This window comes from Citrus sinensis, chromosome 8 (genome assembly GCF_022201045.2).
Source record: "Citrus sinensis cultivar Valencia sweet orange chromosome 8, DVS_A1.0, whole genome shotgun sequence".
NCBI lineage: Eukaryota > Viridiplantae > Streptophyta > Magnoliopsida > Sapindales > Rutaceae > Citrus > Citrus sinensis.
In genome coordinates this window covers 27,873,369-27,897,102 of record NC_068563.1, presented here as the reverse complement: position 1 = coordinate 27,897,102, position 23,734 = coordinate 27,873,369, and the positions used below count along the sequence as shown (strand labels likewise).

At 34.8% G+C, this 23,734-nt stretch overlaps 1 protein-coding gene across 6 annotated transcripts; it reads left to right on the top strand.

Annotated features, from left to right (window-relative positions):
* Positions 1 to 631: 631 nt before the first annotated feature.
* On the top strand, positions 632 to 23,709 carry LOC102621146 (tRNA ligase 1-like). 6 transcript variants are annotated; one of them, XR_008051092.1, is made up of 29 exons: positions 632 to 906; positions 1,590 to 2,018; positions 2,358 to 2,408; positions 2,683 to 2,765; positions 3,325 to 3,424; positions 4,294 to 4,372; positions 4,887 to 5,010; positions 5,868 to 5,974; positions 7,292 to 7,420; positions 8,073 to 8,137; positions 8,271 to 8,435; positions 9,136 to 9,296; positions 9,438 to 9,469; positions 10,465 to 10,637; positions 11,859 to 11,938; positions 12,910 to 12,975; positions 13,076 to 13,362; positions 14,251 to 14,358; positions 14,533 to 14,630; positions 15,670 to 15,730; positions 16,439 to 16,515; positions 16,604 to 16,675; positions 16,760 to 16,836; positions 17,575 to 17,655; positions 18,521 to 18,623; positions 19,326 to 19,484; positions 19,945 to 21,372; positions 23,015 to 23,252; positions 23,364 to 23,709. XR_008051092.1 is itself a non-coding variant. In XM_025101734.2 (27 exons), the coding sequence occupies exons 1-27, from the start codon at positions 739 to 741 to the stop codon at positions 20,332 to 20,334; spliced, it is 3,576 nt and encodes a 1,191-aa protein (XP_024957502.1). In that variant the 5' UTR covers positions 632 to 738; the 3' UTR covers positions 20,335 to 21,373. The 6 variants fall into 6 exon arrangements, 1 of the variants encoding a protein (XP_024957502.1); XR_008051091.1 differs by having other exon boundaries at positions 1,590 to 2,069; positions 23,033 to 23,252; XR_008051088.1 differs by having other exon boundaries at positions 1,590 to 2,069.
* The last annotated feature ends 25 nt before the right edge of the window (positions 23,710 to 23,734 follow it).

Sequence of the window (23,734 nt, the reverse complement as noted above, 5' to 3'; positions counted from 1 at the left end):
ATAGTTCATACAAAATTATAATCAGTATATAATAATCCATGCATTAAATTAAAGCTTATCAAGGTCCAGGCACATTGCAACTCGCACGCATGTTTGTAATTTACTTGATTTACTTTATATATTTTTAGATTTAAATATTTTTTAATTAAAATTAAAATTAAATTAAAAATATTAAAAAGAGCCGTGGTTGCTAGATATTCATACGGGTATCTATGTGATATTTAATTAATACTAAACTCGCCCACAACCTAGTGTGATTGCAATTTATAATACCAAACTCACCCGCAACTCACAAAATTACCCACGACTGGAGGGTTTTGGCGAATATGTTTACGGATACTATTGTCATCCCTAATCATCTATGACGTAGATACAATTACAAAAATCAAAGAAGTAAGATTAATACTTAGAGAGTTATTTAAATAAGTTTTTTTCCTAAATTATTTATTTAATTTTCTAAATAAAAAAAATACGATAAATGTTTACACGGGCCACGTCAGCCGCAACCATTTTACCAGAATCACACGTGGTGTTCTCCAGGCCGCGACTCCAAATTAATCCGATGTAGCGCAACACAGCAAAACCCTCAGAACGTTCCTGTTAACTCGGTCATTTCCCTCGTAAGCAGCCATTTCATGTGTAACCGATTGTGAGGGACACGACTCACCGCTCCTTCTACATACTGACTTCGAAGAGTGATTCTCTATAAATATTGCCAAAACGAGCACTTCAAATTGAATGTCGGCATCGCAGAGAATCGTCTTCTGCGCTTTCACCCTCACTCATTCAAGAGCCTTCTGCTTGCGTCGTTCCTCGACGTCGTCGCTTCGCTGCTATCTGCCCCTAGCTCGTGCTCGTTCTCTCACTTTCACTTCCTCCGTTTCACCAATCATGTCTTACAATCAGGCAAGCTCGCTCGACCATTCTTCTTGTATAAATATATTTAGCTGTATTTAGAATCACGTGAATTGAGTTGCTATTGACTTCATACTTGATGTTAATTAATATTTGTTTCATGGAGTATCAGCTTGCGATCAGAAATATTCCGCTACAGCACTTTTAAATGTTTTATTGGTTCCTAAAATGTTATCAATTGGTTGGTTGCTTTGAAATTAGCTGAATATGCTGTAGGATGATTGTTTGGTATGTTTTAGCTTTGCATTGATTTTGTGTATTGATGAGGATTGCCAAAAGTTTATTTAGTTGTAATATTTGGAGTAATTGAGCTTTCATTTTTTTTCTTTCTTCTATATTGTTTTCCAACATAGTAATACTGGGGACACAGATTCTCTGAACAAACTGATGTGTCATCCAAGTATTCATTAGATGATTGATACATGGAACTGCATGGTTTATTTTTATCAATTACATTGAATGTCGCATTCTAATCTGAGCAATAGTTGCATGACACATTAGTTTATACAGAAAGTTTGTGTTCCTAGCATCTCATTTTGGAATATGATTAAGAATTTCTATTTCTGTAGTCAAGAACCTTGTTGGAATGTAGTGAAGACAATAATAGTGTCAGTTAGAGTTTAAAATGTTCTTGTGTTGAATGCTAAATTTGAGGTATGGGTTTCTATATGCAGAGAAGAGGTGGGCATAGTCAACAGCTGTGGAAACAGAAGCCAGTGACGGACACGCCATCTTCAGAGGTGGAGGGTGTATCTTCTTCTGGTGCTGAAGCTGTCACTAATGGAATTAGCGGGTTGAGTATTGCTGAAAATGATGGGCAATCTTCTGTTCCATCCACTGGATTTGGCAGTTTCCAACTACCAAACCAGAGTCCCACGCAAGGTCAAAAAGCAATTTGGAAGCCTAAATCATATGGAACAGTGAGTGGACAGACATCTGCAGAAGTAGGAAATTTACCTGCTGATGATACTGCTACTGCAATCAAGGGGAATGCATCTGAGATGACAACGGCACAAAAAAGCAGAATGGATTTAAGTAAATTATTCAGGGGTAATCTGTTGGAAAATTTTACTGTGGACAACTCAACATATTCACTTGCTGAAGTAAGAGCCACATTTTATCCCAAATTTGAAAATGAAAAATCTGATCAAGAGGTACTCCTCTTTGTCCGACTACTTTTCACATACATAGTCGTTAGTGCCTGTTTATCCTGGTAAATATGTCACCTATCAAACATCTGTGTAGGATATCCTATTTCCGAAATAACCCTTCCCCCCAGCATTAATTTGGCCATTAGGCAACTAAGAATGTGCTACTGATAGGCAGACTATCTGGCTCTTAATTATTTGTTTCCTTCTTGAATGGTATTCTTTTTTTTTTTTTAACCTTTTGCATGAATGTTTATCTTTTATTTTAATTGTTATTTATCTCAATACGTCCAGATTAGGATGAGGATGGTAGAGGTGGTATCTAATGGTCTGGCTGCTGTGGAGGTAAGGGGCTTACACAAGCTTATCTTAGTTTGGTATGTTGTATCGCCATCAATATACTAGTCTATGGTCTCGCTGTTTGCATGCACACGAATATAGAAGAAGTCTCCGCCTCTGATGGCTTTAGTCTTAACTCCATTCTCATTGCTAACTATTGATATAATTAGGAATTCCAACTTGCTTACTTAAGGAATTTCCTATTTTCCCCTCTCTCTTTCTACAGTTGATTGTGACTTAAATTGGTTTACATGGTTTCAATGGCAATGGCATTCAACAGGTTACACTTAAGCATTCTGGTTCCCTTTTCATGTATGCTGGCCACAAGGGTGGAGCTTATGCCAAGAATAGCTTTGGCAATGTGTATGCTTCTTAAGCAAATTCTCCTTATTTTATTATATTTTAGTTTTGTTTTGCAATGTTTTCTTTTCTGTTTGATTTTGCTTTGCGGGAACCCCGCAATGTCATATCACTTGTCTTATTAAATTGATGGAAAGGCACATTTGATGCACATGGCAGAATTCTAAATTTTGGTGACAGTGGCTGCTTGTGATGATATAACTTGTTAAATGGTCTTAAGATTGTGAGAAATGCTTTAGATCAACAATGTAATATAGAGCAGCGATGAAATTGTAAAATAACGACACCGGAATTTTATGTTCAAACTTACCAGATAATGCAACTAGCTGTCTACCCCCTTTTTTGTACGAAGTTGGTAGAATTAAAGATGCTTCAAGGTATTCAGACTAGATATTTCCTAAACCGCATCACAATCTCCTCCCTCCTCCCTCTCTCTCTCCCCACTAAATGTTTCATACATTCACATAATTCAAAAAAGTATTTCAATTTATACCATTATTATGATATTGCGTATTCCAATCCGCTTGGATACCAGAAAAGTAACTGTCGTTTTAAACTGCAGATACACTGCTGTTGGTGTTTTTGTCCTTGGACGGATGCTTCGGGAGGCATGGGGTGCTCAAGCGCTTAAAAAGCAAGTTGAATTCAATGATTTTCTTGAGGTAGCATTCAATTTCAATTTTATGTAATATAGAGGATCGCAAACAAATCTTCGCAATCACCATTTTGAAAAACTTGATACGTTTTTCTGGGCGCTCCAAGGTCTCTTCTTGATAATTTATTATACATGTATAAAGATAATTTTATCACTAAAGTATAAGTCAAGCCGCTTTGATTGGTATAAGATGATTGTGATTCTGAGTTTGGTGACTAAGGTTACTTTTAAGTCACAATATACTCTGTCCATTCTGGGCTAGGTTATATTTCCTGTTTGAACACAGATTTTATTCTCATAAAATGATGAAATCAGTTTTGCCACATCTTTTGGCTTCTCTTTTTTGATCAAGATACACCCATATGGGCGACATCCCTGTGAATACCCTCATAAACTCTGGTACAATATACTTTTCGTGACTGAGGGTCCGTCATCATCCTCAGAACCCTGATGGCCACCTTCTCCCTTCTTTCAGAACATTTCTAAGGTCATCTTGGTTGATGTTGTTCCAAAATAGTCTTTCCTCAATTATGTGATAAAAACCAGAATAGATGCTTGAAACCTGGATGTGAAACATTCAAACATATACCAATCAGACCCTGTCCCGTACTACACTACCAGAAATGAATCTTCTTTGCTGTTTATGGCCCTTTGTGAGGGTATCATTCTATTTTTGGTTATTTACCTCTTGCTCTGATGAAGAGAGTGTGTGTATCTGGCTCAATTTGAATGCTAACCGGTTCAGGTCCCCTGTGTTCTTGTGTCTGCCTTCCCTGTGGCATGATTGATCCCTTTTGCAGGACTGCATGATTTATGATGATTACAATGAGCTCTATTTCAAGTCTTAAAAAGGTTGATTTAATATTATTCTTTCAGAAAAATCGTATGTGCATCTCAATGGAGCTGGTGACTGCTGTTTTAGGAGACCATGGACAGCGCCCTCGAGAAGATTATGGTGAATGTTTCTTTCTCTTTTTCCTTCTTCAAATTACAGACCAACATGCAACTGTTGCACATCATATTGAAGCATGCAGTGTAGGGAGAGTTTATTGTTGGACAATTGACTGAGGAAAACTTTGTTTGCATTTTAGTGCTTGTCTTTCCTTTATGTTCTAAGTAGTTTTTTTTCGTTATGACCGTTATGAACATCTGTCCTAGAGTTATCAAAGAAAATATGTTCCATAGCGAAGCAAGAAGTGACATGGTGACACATTCACTCTTGAAGCCACTTTATTTGTTTAACTCTTTTTTTGACCCCTGTTATAATGTGAGTTTTTATTGTTTATGTTTCACTTGAGAAATTCTTAGGTTATTACCATTATGCTGTTTTCTTTATGAACGTGTGTTCTATATTTTCTTTTTGGCATGATTGAAGTACTGTCACAGCGACAAAGACAATCACTTGCAGCATTCAAACCCATTGTTATAACAACATAACTATTTCTTACCTTCTTCTTTGCTTTAAGCAGCGGTGGTGACTGCAGTCACAGAATTAGGAAATGGGAAGCCAAAGTTTTATTCTACTCCTGAAATAATTGCTTTTTGTCGGAAGTGGCGTTTACCAACAAATCATGTGTGGCTGTTCTCAACTAGGTGATGATTGAGATCTCCTTCACTTAGATGACATGATAAATGTTCTGAGTAATTTGTTTTTTGCAAGTAATTGTTTATTTGCTTATTTATTTTAATTGGATTCTGTGCTTGTGTTCAACCTCCTTATTGCCTTTGCAGATACTCCAATATTTTCCCTTTTGATATGCATACACATAATTCTTTGTTGAAGAAATGTGACAAGTTTCTGTTCTTCTTGACTTCTATTCGACTTTAGACTATTTTCCATGATCTCAGTAAACAATTGATACTCGTTTGAAAAACCATTCCTTTTTTTTTTTTTTCCTTTTAATATTTTTCTCAGAACTGCATCCTGATTCTTAATATGGTTATCGGGTTCTGATGTAAATAGGAAATTTGCTCCTATCCAGGCTGTTATGTGATTGATTCTCTCATTCTAGATCTGTTAGGTTGAGAAATTGATGTGGTGTGTCTGCATTTCACTTGGTCACTTTATGTTCCTAATATTAGGAGGAAAAGAAAGTTTGCAGAAGTCTGTAATGCTAAATATCAGAAACTTACCTAGAAAAACAAAGTTTGGAATTACCTTTTGTTACAATTTACTTGAAGTTGTTGGATGTGGATCATACATATAATCTCTAAATTATTTGTGCAAATCTGTTATGAGATAGGGCCAGGATGATGCATTTTTACGGTTTAAAAGGAAATATGGAATATTTCTGGTTTTAGCTCTCCATAGTAACGTATTGTCTGTCTCTTATAGGGTGCCTGGGCATTCTGTGTTCAGCCACAATCAATTGGCTTTAGTTTGATCTTATTAAGCATTACATAGTGGGAAGTTTTACTTATTGTATCTTGTTAATCTTCTGTTAATGAAGGAAATCAGTTACTTCATTCTTTGCGGCTTACGATGCACTCTGTGAAGAAGGAACAGCAACTTCTGTTTGTAAGGCTCTCGATGATGTTGCTGATATTTCAGTACCAGGTTAGGTTTTAGACTGCATAATTAACTTCAACTTCAGCGCTTCGCATTCATGGGATTGTTTCTCTGAGGAAAAAAGGAAAAGACTTCTCTTATGCTATGTTGATTTATAGAGAAGGGTGGTTCTCTCACATATAAAGGGATCTTTTGAAACAAAAAGTGAAAATGAAAGCAAGAAGATTATGTAAAACATGATCAATGCCCCTTTGCCTTTAGTCCTATCATCCTCGCTGTTGCTGTTGTGTCAATTTTTCATGGCATCTCCTGTTGAGGTTCATGGTTGCCACACCACATGTTATTTGTTTGATAATTTATTTGTCACATAACATTCTGCACCGAAACAACTTTGTCTGAACTATTACCTCCATCAGTTTAGCAACTGGCAGTTCCATTTTTGCAGACCAGCCAAAATAGAACCATAGTGCCTATTATCCACTATATATTTGCTCTCTCTTCCTCTATAGATTCCCATTGACCCTATTTTTGGTACTTCTTGAGAACACTTTGTTGTTGGGGAGGGGGTTTTAAGAAGAAAAAGAGACATCAAAAGTCTTCGTATAGCATTAATGTTTTGTTTATCATTTGCGTTTTCATTAATGTTTCAGGCACATTGTATTGGATTACATTGTATTAACTTTATTGCATTATGGTGTATTGCACTGGGGTTCCGTTGCATTACTTTATAATGCAACACTATGTTTGGTGTAGTATGGATTGTATTATATAAGATAATATTAAATTATAAATTTTATTTTATTTATTAATGTTGAATATAATTGTTTTATTTTTAAATTTAGTATTTTAGTAAATAATAAATGATTAAACAAAATTAAAATACTTTTTGTATTTAAAGTAAAAAAAATTAAAATGATTTCATGTAATGAAGTAAAATAGGCATTTATTTATTAAATATTTAGGTTTATTACTATCTTATATTATTATTTAAATTACGTTTTTTATTTAAATATAAATTAATATTCAATAAATTGAAATTTATTATAATTTATTAAATAAAAAAGTTAAATGATTATATTTAAAATATAAATAGTGTTTTAATGCCATACAGCCAAAATCCTACCATCATTTTTTTTTTAAAATTTCATTGTATTGGTCACCTTTTTAATGTGTGCTATGCAACTAGAAATTGCAGCCAAACGTGGGTTAGCATAGGAACAGTGTTTTAATACAAAGATATACGGTGTAATGCAAGCTGCCAACGGCACCCATAGTGTCAGTCCTAGCAGCATAGGGTGAAAGCCTTTCTATCTTAGATGATTTTGCTGCTGTAAAGTGTCAAGTTAACTTTTTACTTATTTACAGGTTCTAAAGATCATATTCAGGTACAAGGCGAAATATTAGAGGGTCTCGTGGCTCGCATTGTTAGCCATGAGTGCTCACAGCACATGGAGGAGGTCTTGAGAGATTATCCTCCACCACCAGTTGAGGGAGGTACGCTAGATATTCCCCCTGCAAGCTCTTTCATTTCACTTTGATTTTCAAACCTTTATAAATATGTCTATTTGAAAAAGCATCTAGATCGAGTTCTTTAATGATCAATATTAAGCATTATATGAACTGCGATTGTAAATTTTAGCTTCAGGGAATCAGTATTTTTGTCTGAAGATATGAGAAGGACTTATTATTATTAGGTGGTAGCAAATATAGACGAAATCTGCTACAAGTTAATGCTGATTTTTATTTGCAATCCCTCAAAGAAATTTTTTAGTTCCTATATATTCTAATTGCCTACAGCTGGAGTAAAATTCTGATGCTGTGAAAGGTTGAGTTTGGGGGGAGGAACCCCATCCCAACTCCAAACCTAAGGGGGTAAATCATTCTAGACCCTACCATTTGAAGCAGGATCCCAATGGTACCTGCATTGATATTTATAGATGCAATCATGCCTGCCTATTGTGAGCATCTAAGCCAGGCTATGCTACAGAATAAGTAAGATAGGTATCTTTGTTCAGGATTGTCTTCACTTAGTTGGCTTCATTCTTTTATTTATTTCTGCCTGTGTGTGTAATGGAACTCCTGTTTATCTTCAACATGTTCGTTAGAATTGAACTTGTATGATAACACCTAATCTGTTGTATTTCAGCTGGCCTTGATTTGGGACCAAGCCTGAGGGAAATTTGTGCTGCAAATAGGTCCGATGAAAAGCAGGTAATGTGAGCTTCCTTTCAACATGAAATGCTGCTGTATTTAATGTTGAAATTTTGTGTGACGTTATAATTAGTTCACCTGTGAACTTCAATTCCTTGTTTATTTATTTTCTTCTGTGAAAACACTTCTGCAGCAAATAAAAGCGCTTCTTCAGAGTGTTGGCTCATCTTTTTGCCCCGACCATTCAGACTGGTTTGGCGTTGAAGCCGGTGGTACCCATTCAAGAAATGCAGACAGATCTGTTCTTACAAAATTTTTGCATGCTCATCCTGCTGATTTTTCAACCACTAAGTTGCAGGTTAGGCCATTATCTGATTAAATTTTTCTATTGAGAAAATTGTCTCGTTATGAATTTCTAACATTAGATGAATTTTCAAGTGCAATCAGTTTGTTTACATTGATAAGCGCTTATGCATTGAAAGAAATTTTTGAGGTTTACAGGTAGGGGGAGGGATTCAGTCTTATGGGATTGTGTGGTTATAGCTATATTTTGGGTCCTATGGATTGAAACTTAAGAATTTTTTAGAACAAAGTGCTGGAGGATTTCATATTCCTTTGGGACAGTTAAATTCTGGGATTCCCGGTGAGCTTCTTTATTTTGACTAATTGGAAGGCAGCTACGGTGTAATCACTTTATAGAATTTATGAACTTCAAGAATTTGTAGTTTGACCTTTTCTTTTGTTTCTGAGCCCATAAGAAAAAAAATAAAAAAGAAGAAAAAAATAAAAAAATTGCTTATGCACTGTTCCCATGGCTTGTCAATCGTTTACTGCTTGATCTTTAAAGCTAAAACTAGGTAGTTGCTTCTCCTTATGTTAGTGTTGGACACATGGATCTTCCAGTAGTTGATATTGCTGTGTTATGTTTGCTAATTGTTTCTCATCTTGCAGACTTCTAATGTTACAGACTTGTTTTCTTTGTAATTTAGGACCCTATGGCGCTGCTCTGTAGTAATCATCTCTATTTCTCTTTTTTTCCATCTTTTTTGTTCAACCAGGAAATGATTCGTTTGATGCGAGACAAGCGTTTCCCTGCTGCCTTTAAACTTTATCATAACTTCCACAAACTTGACTCTGTTTCAAATGACAACCTTTTCTACAAAATGGTCATTCATGTCCATAGTGACTCCGTTTTTAGGCGATACCAGAAAGAGATGAGGTATTGTTTAGACTTATGCTATATTTTGTTTATATATGATCATATTCTCTTTTTGATCTAGAGCATTGTGTTGGTTAGTCATTTTGTTCCTGTTGAATATTCATTTGCATTTCCTGATTAAGAATTTGTGACGTGTTTCAGGCATAGGCCCGGCCTGTGGCCATTGTATCGAGGTAAGATCTTCCACTCTTTATTTGGAAAGGATCTGAGTAGACTTTATTAAACCTACTGAAAATCTATTGAATAAGAGTTTTGTTTCTTGTCAGGGAACTATTTCTTCATATATTGCATGTGGGTTTTACCTTGACTCTCTGCATCTGTTCTCTTCTTGGTTATCTTGCAGCCATGTAACTATGTTTATAGTGAATAGTGGTTGAACTAAGTGTATGAGAAGGGGACAAATTAGTGACAGATATAAGCAAGCAAGGAAAGCAAGTGACATGCTGAAATGTCATGGAAATAAGTGCATACATGGCTCACATGGAAATTATAATAATGAATAGAACAATGAGATTGACAATTATGGGTTGAATATGCAGTGGTAATATCGTAAGATTTTCTTATTGCCAAATTTTCAAAAAGATAATGTTACAAATTCAAGATGTTTTTGCTTTAGAGAGTACCCATTATTACCCCCCCGAGTGAGTATGGCAGTTTATTAGAGACTACCCATGTATGTAAGTCTACAAGTGAATGAATGTGAGGTTAATGTGTCTGCTATGCTGGAAAACCCAGAATCCCAACTTTCTGCTGGATTTAAATATCTCTGTATAGTTCTGTTGTTTTTGGCATGTGAACCAAAAACAATATTGTCAAGTAAAAATGCTTAAAGAAATGAACCCTAGTCCTTCTGCAACCCAATTGTTTTCCTTTTTTTTAATTTTTTATTTTGGGGTCAATTTTCTGGGGATCCCTCTGAAGTTTAATCTGATCTTGAGGAATGTTATGGCCCAGAAATCAAGAATGCAATACCTTGCAGTACAGTCTATCTCCCTGCTGACATGCTGCAGCATCTGAATAATTGGAATTGCAATACCTGTTTTTATTTTATGTGATATATAATGCACAATTCCAGCTCTTTTGAACTTCCTATTCCTTCTTTTTCATCTGGGGAAAAATTATATGGACTTATGTAAATGATTTTCTATCACTTCTTATGTTTACCCAGGTTTCTTTGTCGATATAAATCTATTCAAGGCAAACAAGGAAAGAGATGCTGAAATTGCCAGAAACAATAATCTGGAGAAAACTGTTAGTGGTAATGGTGGTGTGTCAGGAACAGATGGCTTGGCTAATGAGGATGAAAATTTGATGATCAAATTGAAGTTCCTCACTTATAAGGTACGTTTACTTCCAGAAATTGAACATAAAATAACTGCATTCAAAGGTTGAAGATTATTGTGGTTTGTGAGACTTTCTTTTTACTTGATGGAAATGGATTATTTGTTGAAAAATTATGCGTATTAGTAACTTGTTATATTAGAGTTTTCTTTCCAAATGATTCCCATCTCTATTTTCAGTTTTACCTAATTTCTTCTCCATGTATTTTTTCATACCCACTTCTGGATTAAAAGACCAGATCTTTTGTTTAACATCTTTTAGTTTGTGATGCATCTCCAATATTGTAAACTAGAATCAGTCTTATCCAGTTCTGTGGGAAACTGAATTGATAGATGGTAACAGGCACTATGCACATGTTCCTGAAAACACTCTTCTATTTCCGATGAATACTTCTGCTCATTTCAAACCCACAGTTTAACTTTGAATAAGAGTACCAAAAATATTTCATGTCATACTTGGGTGTTAGAAGTCTCAATATAATGAGTTTTCCCTTTCTATCTTTGAACACTCTCACACAGAAAGACAAGTGTAAACATCTGTATATGGTTGCATGCATATTTTTGGTTACATAATAGTTGTCGGACAGATCATAAGGATGAATTCTGTAATTATCTCTAATCTCATCATGTTTTGGAGTTTTTGGTATTGATTTCTTTGTGAAATACAGTGAAAATCCGAACTTCTATACTTAATGACAAAACACTTCTTTGAGAAACTTTTTCTTGTTGGAGTTTAAACATACTGTGTCAATTCTTCTTATTTGTTGTTTTTCTGATAGTTTTTTCACATTACATTTGGGGAATACCAATTTCTAGGAGAAGTAAGGTGTGTTATAGAGAGACATTGGGTCATATGATAAGTAATGATAAGCAACCTATGTAAGTTACTGTTACTGTTTTGGAGACTTATGGATCAAGATGAGTTACAAAGAGCTCATATTTTCTTGATTAACACAACAACACCCTCCCACACCCCCCCCCCCCCCCCCCCCCAACAAAAAAAATCATGTGGAAACATATGGATCAAAGATGAATTGCAAAGGGCTCAGCTTCCTTTGTAAAAAAATTCTTGAAAAGGATAATGAATAGCTATTGGGTTGTGAAAATGAATATTACATTTCTGATGTGTTTGTATCTATTATACTTTTCCAGAAATTTATTTTCTTTTGGTTGGCCAAAGAATTTTTAGCTCTCATGTTTCTTTGTCTACTCTTGTCCACAGTTGAGAACATTTCTCATCCGAAATGGCTTGTCAACTCTTTTCAAGGATGGTCCTTCTGCCTACAAGGCCTACTACCTGAGGTATGGATGCATTGTAAATATAAGCTGTGTTGGAAACCTGAAAAGCAATTCAAGAATGAAATTTGCATTATGTATGTACATTGTTGTGGCCGTTTCTTTTGGGTGAGAATGGATAATTGAACAGAGTTATGTTGCTGATATGGTCTTTCTACTTGGCTTATAGGATCTATTTGCTTCTTTAGACCTGGCACACATGCGTGTTATGTTATTTCTGAATCAAGAGAATCAACATTGTTTAAACTTTTAATCTGGTTTCTCATAAATAAGGGCTCTATTAATCTGGAAGGGGTGCAAAAATATTAAAGAACATCTAGTGTTTCCTTAACTGGAAGACATGTAGCTTTCTCTGGATGGGTTTACTTTTAGATCTCCTAATTGCTAAAAAATAATGTGATGCGGCCAAATCAACCTCCCCTTAGAAGTTTATATAAACTGTGGTGAATTGTAATAATACTTTACACTGAAAAAATATAAAAGAATATACATCCAATTTAGGATACTACCTAATTTATACATAATTCTAGGGCCAACAATCTACACAATTAAGAACTGTAATTACGGAATCATAGAGATACGATAAATTAAATCCGCCACAACAGAATAGGAAGCTTCATGATGGGAAAGTTGACAATATCTTCGACATTAACCAAAGACATCAATTATGTTACTGTTGAGGCAGCTTTAAATGCACTATACTGCTTCTGCTGTCTGGTAGTGGTGGTTTTTGATCATTCAGTCTTAGTTATATGATATTTTATTATGAAATCAACGGCTAATAAGTGATATATTGTGACATTTAAATATCCCAGTGATGGTCATAGTTGTCATGAAGTTAATATCACTACTTTTCAAGAGCATTTTGGTATTCTTAACTGATGTGATGGCCGTGCATTTGATCTTATATCTGTGTTATTTGTGCATGAGATTTCAATCCTAGCATTTTTACTGAAAAGCGTACTTCGGCATTATAGGCAAATGAATATTTGGGGCACTTCTGCAGTAAAGCAAAGACAACTTAGCAAGATGCTAGATGAATGGTAATTTTAAAATAATTATTTTGCTAACTGTTTGTTCCTTTCTGATTTTTAGTGTTCTCTTGTTGAACTAGATTGTTTTGTTGTAAATGCTTATTTTTAGGGCCGTGTACATACGGAGGAAGTACGGAAACAAGCAGTTGTCATCATCTGTATACCTTACTGAAGCTGAGCCCTTCCTTGAACAGTATGCTAGACGCAGTCCGGAGAATCAGGTTCTGATAGGATCTGCTGGAAACTTAGTGAGGGTTGAGGAATTCCTGGCTGTTATTGAAGGGGGCAGGGATGAAGAGGGTGATCTTGAGACTGAGCGGGAGGCACCGCCATCAAGCCCTAGACAAGCGAAGGATGAAGTTCAGAAAGATGAGGGTTTGATAGTTTTCTTTCCTGGTAGGAATTTCTGCAAATTAAGTGGTGTCAATTTGAGCATAGTAAACTTTTTTAGTGATTATGGTTTTCAATTTAAGTAGTACATCATACGTAATAGCTTGTAAAAATTCTGTGGATTGGAGGAATGAGGTTATTGGCTTAGGTTTGTTGAGTCTTGGGGAGTAGCTATCAATTCGCTGCGTTGCTTTTCAAATAAACAGGGTGTTTGTGAGGGAAACACCGGTACTCAAAATAAATTCGGGGAGTTAAACTACAAACTTGAATAAGCCTGATATATGAAAATGCAAAGCTTATGGAAAGATTTTGTTGTATTTGAATCTTTTATGATACCAGACCGATTGGATGCCCTTGAAGGTTTGCAATTCAGGCTCATACTTGGTGGAAAAAATGCTACTGCTTGATATTCTGGGAGTTTTAAGGGCAAAATTTGTTGATTTTGTAACATGTTCGATAAAAATATAAAAATATATTGTTTACTTCTCTTTCTACATTGTCTCTAATGTTTTTCAAGGCAGTTCTATGGGTTAATTATGTTTTATTCATTTTTCATAAATTTTGGGATTGTTGAACTGTCTGGGGTATAAACATTCAGATTTTGTTCTGTATTTTCGGTTGGTAACCTACATGGGGATGTATTTTGTTGCCCTTGATATCTGCATCATTTTTCCTTTCATTTCAATAATAGTATTTTGTTTCGTTTTTTTTTTTTAAAGAAAAAAATCATAGCAAAATTTGGGAAACAGAAAAATTAATCATGTAAATACTTGTCCAACAAGTTTTTCTGTCCATCTACAACTTAGTTGCTTTGAACTTGAATGTTTTGTTATCTCTTTTCAACATTGTGGAACTTCAAGCTATGTCTTGATATTGGTTAATTTTCACTTTCAGGAATACCTGGTTGTGCTAAGTCAGCACTTTGCAAGGAGTTACTAAATGCACCAGGAGGTCTTGGAGATAATAGGCCCATCCATACTTTGATGGGGGACCTTACAAAAGGTATAATAAATTGTGCAGAAAATGGTGCAGTGATGTGGAGGATTAGGGTGGTTATTGGAACTGAATATTTTCTGCAGATTTAATTCAATAATTATGTGACTGGATTTGTTAAAAATTTTGTAGGGCTTTTCCTTTACTATAATCGTAAAATAATCTATTTGTAAATATTAACAGGAAAATACTGGCAGAAGGTTGCTGATGAGCGCAGGAGAAAACCATATTCTGTAATGCTTGCAGACAAGAATGCACCAAATGAAGAAGTCTGGAGACAGGTGATGTTGATTTGCCCCAAAAAGGAGACAATAATAAAAAAATGTTTTCTCACCAACTTCTGATGAAAATCATGGTGAAATCAGAAAAAGGTTTCTAATTTAGCAGGAGTCCTTCCAATTTCTTTGCATGCATGTTACATCGTATCCTAATTCATGAAAATAGAATAAGAGAGATGGATTCACTGTTTCAAGGAGATTGACCTTTTATTCAATTACCTTGAGGGTGATTAGTCCAACAAAACAATGGTTCTTTATTATTATTTGTTGATTGATCTGATAATAAATTCCTACCTACATATATCCACAATCTTGACTTAAAGGAGAAAACGTCCACTAACTCAATTAAGAGATTGTAGGCATAATTGCTGTTATTGGAATATGGCAATTGATTATTTTTTTCATTTTTAATTGATTGAAGTATGTTATCTGTTGTAAAAATTAATCCTCCTCTTGAAAGCTTTAGCATTTAACACATGCCTTGATAAAGGCTAACAGGAAATTTCTCAAAATCATCAATGAGAAATTTCGGATTAGCCCACTCATGAAATGGCAATCTTCAAACACATATGTGTATAGACATCATAGCAACCATCAAATGCATTAGAAATACTAATCAATAATCAAGAGGAGTCATAATCTGAATTTGTTAACAGAAAAAAATATACCACTCTGAAAGGAATTTTTTTCCCCTCGAATAGATCTGACAATGCAATCTAATGTTGGTGAACAAAATGTTAATTTTTAGTTCCTCTTTTATCAATAATGGAAATTTCTATTGGAATCATTGCAATTTTGAGAGTTTTTACAGAATATTTGGAATTTAGGAGATGATGGATAATGGTCTGATGTCTGTTGGTTGCATGGCTGGTTGGGATGTTAACTTACTTGGTGACTTTTAACTTTTGACTGTTGATCCATGACTCATTGCAACATAGTTATGGAGAAGTTGCAGAAGAATTTTATTTTGTCTGCCGTTTTCAACGAATGTTCTATAAGCATGTCAAATATGACTCGTGATGACCCTTAAGTGCTTGTGCAGATTGAGGACATGTGCCGTCGCACCAGAACCTCTGCAGTTCCTGTTGTTCCTGATTCTGGAGGTTGTTTTGCTTTTCCTTTTATAATTTTGTTAATGATGACATATTCATAAACTTGTGCTTTTTCTTCCATTATGGTCAAGATTGCTGACCCTCTAACCTAATTATTCAAATTACAACAGGCCATAACTGAAGATTCAATTAAAATATTCATCACAGACATGTTTTCCCTTGTTGTTGGCTCATAAGATGTTCATTGAAGTCTTAGGTCAAACCCTATTAGTTGATCTTCATTTTTTTCTGTCTATAATTTGTTTTATGAGAGGTCTTCTAAGAGGATGGAACTTTAGAAAGAAGTGCAGCGTAAATCATTGTGATTGGAAGGTATGAGGTACTCCATAGTGCTCTCTGGATAAAAACACCTGCAACCAAAATGTCCAAAGAAGTGGGAATGGGGTTTAGGTGGGGAAGAATATATTATACTTGTCTTCATTTGTTCTCTATTTTAACACTTGGCGGTATTGTTGCTACTTGCTGTAAAACTTACGATTACCTGTTCACTGCACAACTTGAGGCATGTAGAATTGTTCTTTTATGGCAGACTTCCATCAATTTTCTACTAAAGCATCGAAGTTCCAAAATGCTCCTACTCTGTGTATAAGCTACTATCAAATGGTTAATGCAATTTGTTTAAGGTTTAAAGTGGTGTTGACTGTTGATGTTTCATTTTCAGGATTTCACCTATTAATTTCGTAGTTCATATCTCTGCAGGGACTGAGTCCAATCCATTTTCTCTCGATGCATTAGCTGTTTTTATGTTCCGTGTGCTTGAAAGAGTTAATCATCCGGTATTTATTTATTTTTCTGTTATTAATTTCAAACGTTTACACAGATTTTTATCTTATGAGCTCTACTTCTAATGCCATTTGAATCCAGGGGAATCTTGACAAGAACTCTCCTAATGCTGGTTATGTTCTGCTAATGTTTTATCACCTTTATGAGGGCAAGGTATGGTGTTTATTTCTTCCAGAAGTATAATGTTGACATGCCTGTATGAGAAGGAATGCCTGGGCTTATGCTTTCAATTTTCAGAGCCGTAAAGAATTCGATGGTGAATTAGTTGAACGTTTCGGTTCTCTCATCAAAATGCCGTTGTTGAAAGATGATAGGTGAGGATCTCTCTCCTAAGATACCTGCTGAAACATAAAGTCTGGCTGCTTTTTTCTTCACTTTTTAAAAATTTTGATACCAGTAATGATAAGGATACAACTCTTATACAAACTTTTTCTTTACAAATTGATGAGCCAATACATAATTGGTTGGATAAAATAATAAAATTCAGTGTAATTATGATTATGGGTCTGTGTGAAAATCATCAAACCGATAAGTGTGTTGACATATCAGTTTATAAGTTTCTGCAAGAGTTTGTATGCCTGTTGATATTCCATAGTGATGCTCATTTTTTACTTCATTTCTCTTTTATGTCCTCATACATCATAGACTCCATTGTTTGTTTCTACATTATCACTGTGTAATTGACTCATTCTTTCCTCTTTGCTACCGTGGCCCTATCTTCAGCAATTTGGTCGTGTCAAGTCTGTAGACTTTTCTTTGTTCACCTTGTCATCGATCTCTGCATGTTTTCTGTTTCCTTATACCCCTTGTAGAGGAGAGATTTATAAGGAAGGGATTGGATAATGTACAGATTTGTAAGGATGTGGACTTGAAATCTCAAACATAAATGTTGAAATCTCTTACATAAACTTGAAGACATGAGTCCCTAAAGCAAAATTTGAAACCAGATCTGTACAGAAGTGGACTCACATAATGAATGTTATGCAATTCTTTTATCTTCTAGTCTTGGCTTGCATTTATGGCAGTGATCACTATGGTCCTTGAATATGCAGGAGTCCTCTGCCTGATCATGTGAGGTCTGTTCTGGAGGAGGGTATAAGCTTGTACAAGCTTCACACAAGCAAACATGGAAGGTAATAATCAAACTTGAAATAAATGTGATTAATTCTTATGTTTCTCATCATAAAAATATTACACAGTAATCTGTTGGGTAATGTAAACAAGTTTGTCATCTTCATTTTGTTCATCTTGGAAGAAGATTTTGTATAGGAGCACTGTTTGCCCGAGATAAGAGTTGTTTCTAGCCTGCACATACCGATCAGCTTAGTGCTTTTGGTGTTCATTAATTACATTTAAATAACAATCTTGGTTACGAATTGTTTCAAGAAGTCTGCATCTGTCGCTTACATGTTTAACTGGAGTGGCTGGGTTTGCTTCAATTTTTCCTGTTATGAGCTGTTTAAGCCAAGTTGTGACAAGTTATATGTTGCTATGACTTCTTGGAAGTGTCTATTATGTCTCCTCCTAGTTGCATTCTAGAATTCCAACTCTTAATAAAAATAAGAAACCAGTGTCGGTTTTATTGTTCGTTGTATCTACTTTTGCTTTTTAATGGAAGGGAGTGGGGGATTTGGGCTATTAAGATTTGTTTAGTCCACAGTTTCTTACAATGCTACAAGTAAAAAATTATTTAGTATAGTGATATATCTCAAATATTGTTTCCTTATGTTTTATTTCATGATTTTGTTATATGCAAAAAGAAATCAGAAAATTTCTATTCTTGAGTAATATTCCTGAGTAAACTTTGTAGATAAACGCAACAAATATTCTCAAGCATTATTCCTTTGAGCAAACTTAGCAGACAAACCCAATAATTGTAATAAGTTGTGATTCCTTTAATTTACTTCAACATAGTTTCTCATTTAACCTTTCGGTTTTCCAGTCTACTTTTAAATGCCATTTTTAGTGCTTCCATAATTACTTTTATTCTGTGCTTAGATTGGAATCCACCAAAGGATCATATGCACAGGAGTGGGCTAAATGGGAAAAGCAGATGCGAGAGACTTTATTTGGCAATGCTGACTATCTTCAATCTATTCAGGTCAAAATTTTTATTTCTATCTTTTGTAAATATAATGGGTTCAAATAGAAACGTGTCAAAATTAATCAATAATATAAATACAGTTGTGATCAGTTAAGGGATCCTGCACTTTAACTAATGTGCGAGATCCCAATTGGAGCCATTGGATTTGTGAGACTATCTTTTTTAAATAAAATGGGTTTAAATAGAAACATGTCAAAATTAATCAGTAATATATAGAGTTGTGTTCTATTAGGGGATCCCGTACTTTAATTAAAGTGTGAGATCCCATTGAATCCAATGGCTCTTAAAATCTGTACATGGTATACATGTGTGTGTGTGTGTTGAGTTGTGTTCTATTAAGGGATCCCACACCTTATTTTATTTTATTTTTTTTAAAGTGTGGGATTGTAGTTAGAGCCATTGCTTTTTCATTTTAAAATCTGCACATGGTGAGCCTTATCATGAGAAGATCTTATCATGAGCAGATTTTAAAATGGAAAAGCGATGGCTCTATTTAGAATCTCACACTTCAGAAAAACTAAAATGCAGCGCGGGATCCCTTAATAGAATACAACTCAATTTAAAAACACACACACACACATATATGTACGTATGTCTATATCTATCTATCTATCTATCTATCTATCTATAAATATCGATGACATTTATTACCTTTTTTTTCCCCTTGTTACTTACTATTTCATACTTGCTATTTCCCAGGTTCCATTTGAGTCTGCTGCCAAGCAAGTGTTGGAACAACTAAAGCTTATTGCCAAGGGTGAATATAAGGCACCAAGTACTGAGAAGAGGAACTTTGGAACCATTGTTTTTGCCGCTGTTAGTTTGCCTGTTACAGAGATCCAAAGTCTCCTTGTAGAAGTAAGTTAATGGTTATGCCCATTAGGAAAATAAAAATGCATGTAATTTTTTTTTTCCCAATTACTCTAGCATGAGAGTCTGTTAAAAGTCTCCAAATGTGAAATATCTGGCAGATGACCTAGGTAACGACATTTTCTCTTAACATGACCTTACCAATTGTGCTAAGGTCTGCTACTCTGTTATCAGGGTTCTGCTGATGCTGACATGCCTTGTCATATTGTTTGTCTGCAATTTTATGTTGCAAAGAGTTATGATCATCGCAGACTTAAGGCATCTTAAAGTCGTGACATTTTAACTAGAAATTAATGCATCTCTTATGGTACTTTAAGGGGATAATAAACATGGACCAGGCCCTTAACTAAAGATTTGGGAGGCTGCAGTTGTTTACGTTGGTAGATTCAAGGGATATTTGTTTTCGCCCCACCTTTTGACCCTTTCTTCTTTCACCTGTTTTAAGCAGTTGGCTGGCAAAGATCCGACCATTGATCTCTTTGTCAAAGAGGACTTGGAGCGTAACCTGAAGAAGGCCCATGTTACTCTTGCTCACAAGAGAAGTCACGGTGTTACAGCTGTAGCTAGTTATGGACCATACGTCAATCGAAATGTTCCTGTAGAATTGACTTCTTTGCTCTTCACTGACAAAATGGCTGCATTCGAGGCTCATCTTGGTTCTGTTGATGACGAAAAGATAGTTTCTAAAAATCAGTGGCCCCATGTCACCATATGGACTGGAGTGGGAGTTATTCCTAAGGAGGCAAACATGTTACCACAATTGCATTCAGAGGGCAAGGCCACCCTTATTGAAATAAATCCTCCATTTACTATCTCGGGCACACTGGAATTTTATTAAGTTTTTCTATTCCTTTTTTCCCTTTTCCACCTGATCCGGGTGCATAGTGATGTAGACTTATATTATATATGCCCATAGTCACAAGATTTTGATGCTCCTTGGTAGAGAAATTGCCGATGATGAGGATAAATGATGATGAAAATGAGATTTTGTTCCTGAAGAAATTGTGTATAGATTAGTCTGAGAGGAATAATTTATGATGAATGTTTCTGTGGAGAACTTTTCTACGCTCTTTCATGGAGGCTTGAAGATACGTACATTGCAATGACATTGACCCAAAGTATTTTGTGCTGAATTGCTTTGCAGCGGAGAGATTTCTCTTTGTGCTTCCTGAACAACAATTTCTTTTGCTGTTTTATCAGATTTGCACTGTTGCCAGTTTAGCGATTTTGCTGCTTGAAATGAAGTGAAATTAATGGATCGTGCGCTGATCAAAAGTTGGATAAGAAAGTATGGTGGGATCAATGGATTATACATCATCCATTATTGTCCACTCGTCGCATCCCTGCATCTAGTAATCAGTAGAGCTAGTACAACAACAGCTTTATGATTTATCTTAACGTTGTCTCTTTCTTGGGTAAGCTTATGTTACATTTGGTGTAAGTAACAGATGTGATGTGACCAATTGACTCATGTAAGAGCAGCACGTGGCGGTAAGGCACAGTAAGGAAAAAATATTGAAACCGGTTGCCAACCAATTGCAAGATGTGTCAACGGCAAAGTCAATGGTATGAATTCCTTATAATAGCCGGTTGATGATTAGGCACGTATCAATGAAAATTTTGAAAAGAAAAAGAAAAATTGAAATTGAAAAATTTTTATGTGGGTTTTAAAAGTTTATAAGCCAAAATCTCATCATCCGGTTTTTGAAGGAAGCAACAGCTCCCCTATGAAAGTCATACGCCACTATTCATACAATTTTATTATGGAAATTATTGAACCAAGGCTGAGAAAAAGGGCAAAAAAAAAGAAACAAATTCTTTCAGAGTTGTCTGTTACTACTACATGGAGAAATGGCGGGGAGCTGCAGTTTCAGAGGTGAGGGAGGGTTTCATAAATTTTATAATTTTTTTCGTTATTCAATTTATAATTTTGTTTTGGAGTAATGAAATGTTTGTAATATCATTGATTGGTTTATGGATTAGTATCCTCGTAATTTTATCTTGTTTCAAATTCTTAAATAGGCCATATGCGTCAAGTGTTCGATGAAATGTCTGAATGGCGTAAGCAAATACTAGTTGGCTAATTTTGAACATGTTAATCGGTTTACAAATTGATGTATCAGAGTTCAACTAATTTCATGTATTTTCATTATTAACATAGTATGAGTTGTTATCGATGAAGTGAGAATATTATGTAGTGGAATGAATAATTGAGTAGGTGCTTTAAGATTCAAAGTCTCTAGAGAATGACCTTAACACAACGTTCTGTTTTTATGGCTTTGAAAAGAAATGTAAATTTGTAGAGCGAAGTGTGAAGGTTAGAAATTATGAAGACGAGAATATATTGTTATTTTATATTCATAAGTAAATGAGAATGTGTCTTCAAAGGATAAAGATCAGACATTTTAATATGAATTTGTGTAAAATTGGAAGGGTTCGAAAGGTGTAGTTAAAAAATAAAGCAATAAACCTTGTTGTTATTTCATTTTCTCATTTGCTTGAAAGGGTGGCCCTTTAACGTAATGTGATTCCTATTGATAATTTTGATATTTAAAGGTAACCATCTGTTGTTATGTATTTACTGGATAAATTTCGCTTGTGAGCCTTCCCTTTTGTTATTGTAGTAAGGAATTGAGTATCAGTAATTTAAGTTGACAACTAGTTAAGTTAGTAAAAATGCAAAAAACTGTTAAAGTACGCAAGTTTGATACCAATAACGGGGCAAAGACTGTGTATCCAAACCAATACTGATATTGTTCAGTGTGCTTAAATTCATGTTACTGCTCAACAAAATAATTGTATTGATTTGTTCTCGTGGGTTCTTTGTTTTTTATTATACTCAGAACGTAATGCCACGATTATTTATTAGTTTAATATTTTGGTATGTAATATTAGCCTTTACTTGGCGGCATTACTGTTGATGAGTCAGTGGAAAGTAAAAAATCCAAGATTAAGAAGGAAGTGATGCTTTTATAATTATGGTTTCCATATTTATGAATTTCAAACATTTGAGTCTTTAATGGAAAGGATTATGTGGTGTTAATAGCCTCGTATTCATTGCTTATGAACTCGATGTCTTCTCAGTTGTAGACTACGTTAAAGATAACTGATATAAGGAATTTGAGTTTACCCAAATGATAAGGATAAAGCTTCAATATGATTCCCTTTTCAACTTATGTATTTTATGAGTATTTCTTCCATTCTTTAGATTGCATAGAGGGTTTTTTCGCCTCTGCCCTGGTTGGCATTAATATATTTTGGGAATTTAATGTTGTAGTCATTACTCAGCATTCTTCAATTCTAACTGACGTTATTAACTTGAAGCACTTAGTTTAAATTTTGAATTATGGTTTATTTTGATCATTTTCTTGGCATAATAGGAAAATAAAATAAAAGGTAACATTTTAGTCTTTGAATGGTGATGAAAGCAAAGGCTATAGCTCTTTTCTATTTACAGGTGATGGCCTTAAAACATTTAATATTGTGAACAATGACTTATGCTACAATGATAATATCAGTGTTGAGCTCCCTGTCAGGCTGGAATTTGGGTTATAGAAGGTGGACAAGGCTAGTATTTTCTTGGGTTCTACCAATACTCCTACAAAGTCTGCACAAGATTATATATTGCTTATAGAGCGCCAAGATCTGGTTAAACTTCAGGCAGTTTATCTGCGAACTTCCATGATCCATCACCATTTATGTCACCTGTGAATGAAATACGAAGATCTTCTTCAAACAAATGCAGAAATGTAGAAGGTGAGAATTCAAATCTAACAATCAAGTTGTATTTGATCTTTCCTTATATGTAATGTGATTATCCTGCTTGACATGCAATTTAATGGAACTTTCTGTTTATGTAAATTGTAGATGGTCAATGCAGCAGTTAGGATGCTTGTGGGTTGCTTCCCAGGAACCAGAGCAAGCTACTATTATTGCAATGAGAAAAGAAAGTTGAACTTTGCTGAGAAAGAAGGCAGCGTGGGAAATGATGTTTTTACATTATGTGTGTAAATCGTAGAACATGATTGTGTAAATAAAATTTTGTTATGCATGTTTAACCTGATATGCATATAAAAAGTGGAACTTCTTATATTATAGGTTTAAATTTAAGTACTATCTAGGTGACAGAAATGATGAAAAACATTGAAATGCATGTGTAACTTGATATGTTTTAACTATTTATGTAATATTTTTTAAAGGTTTTTTGATTGAATTAGTTACTCTAATCATTATTTCAC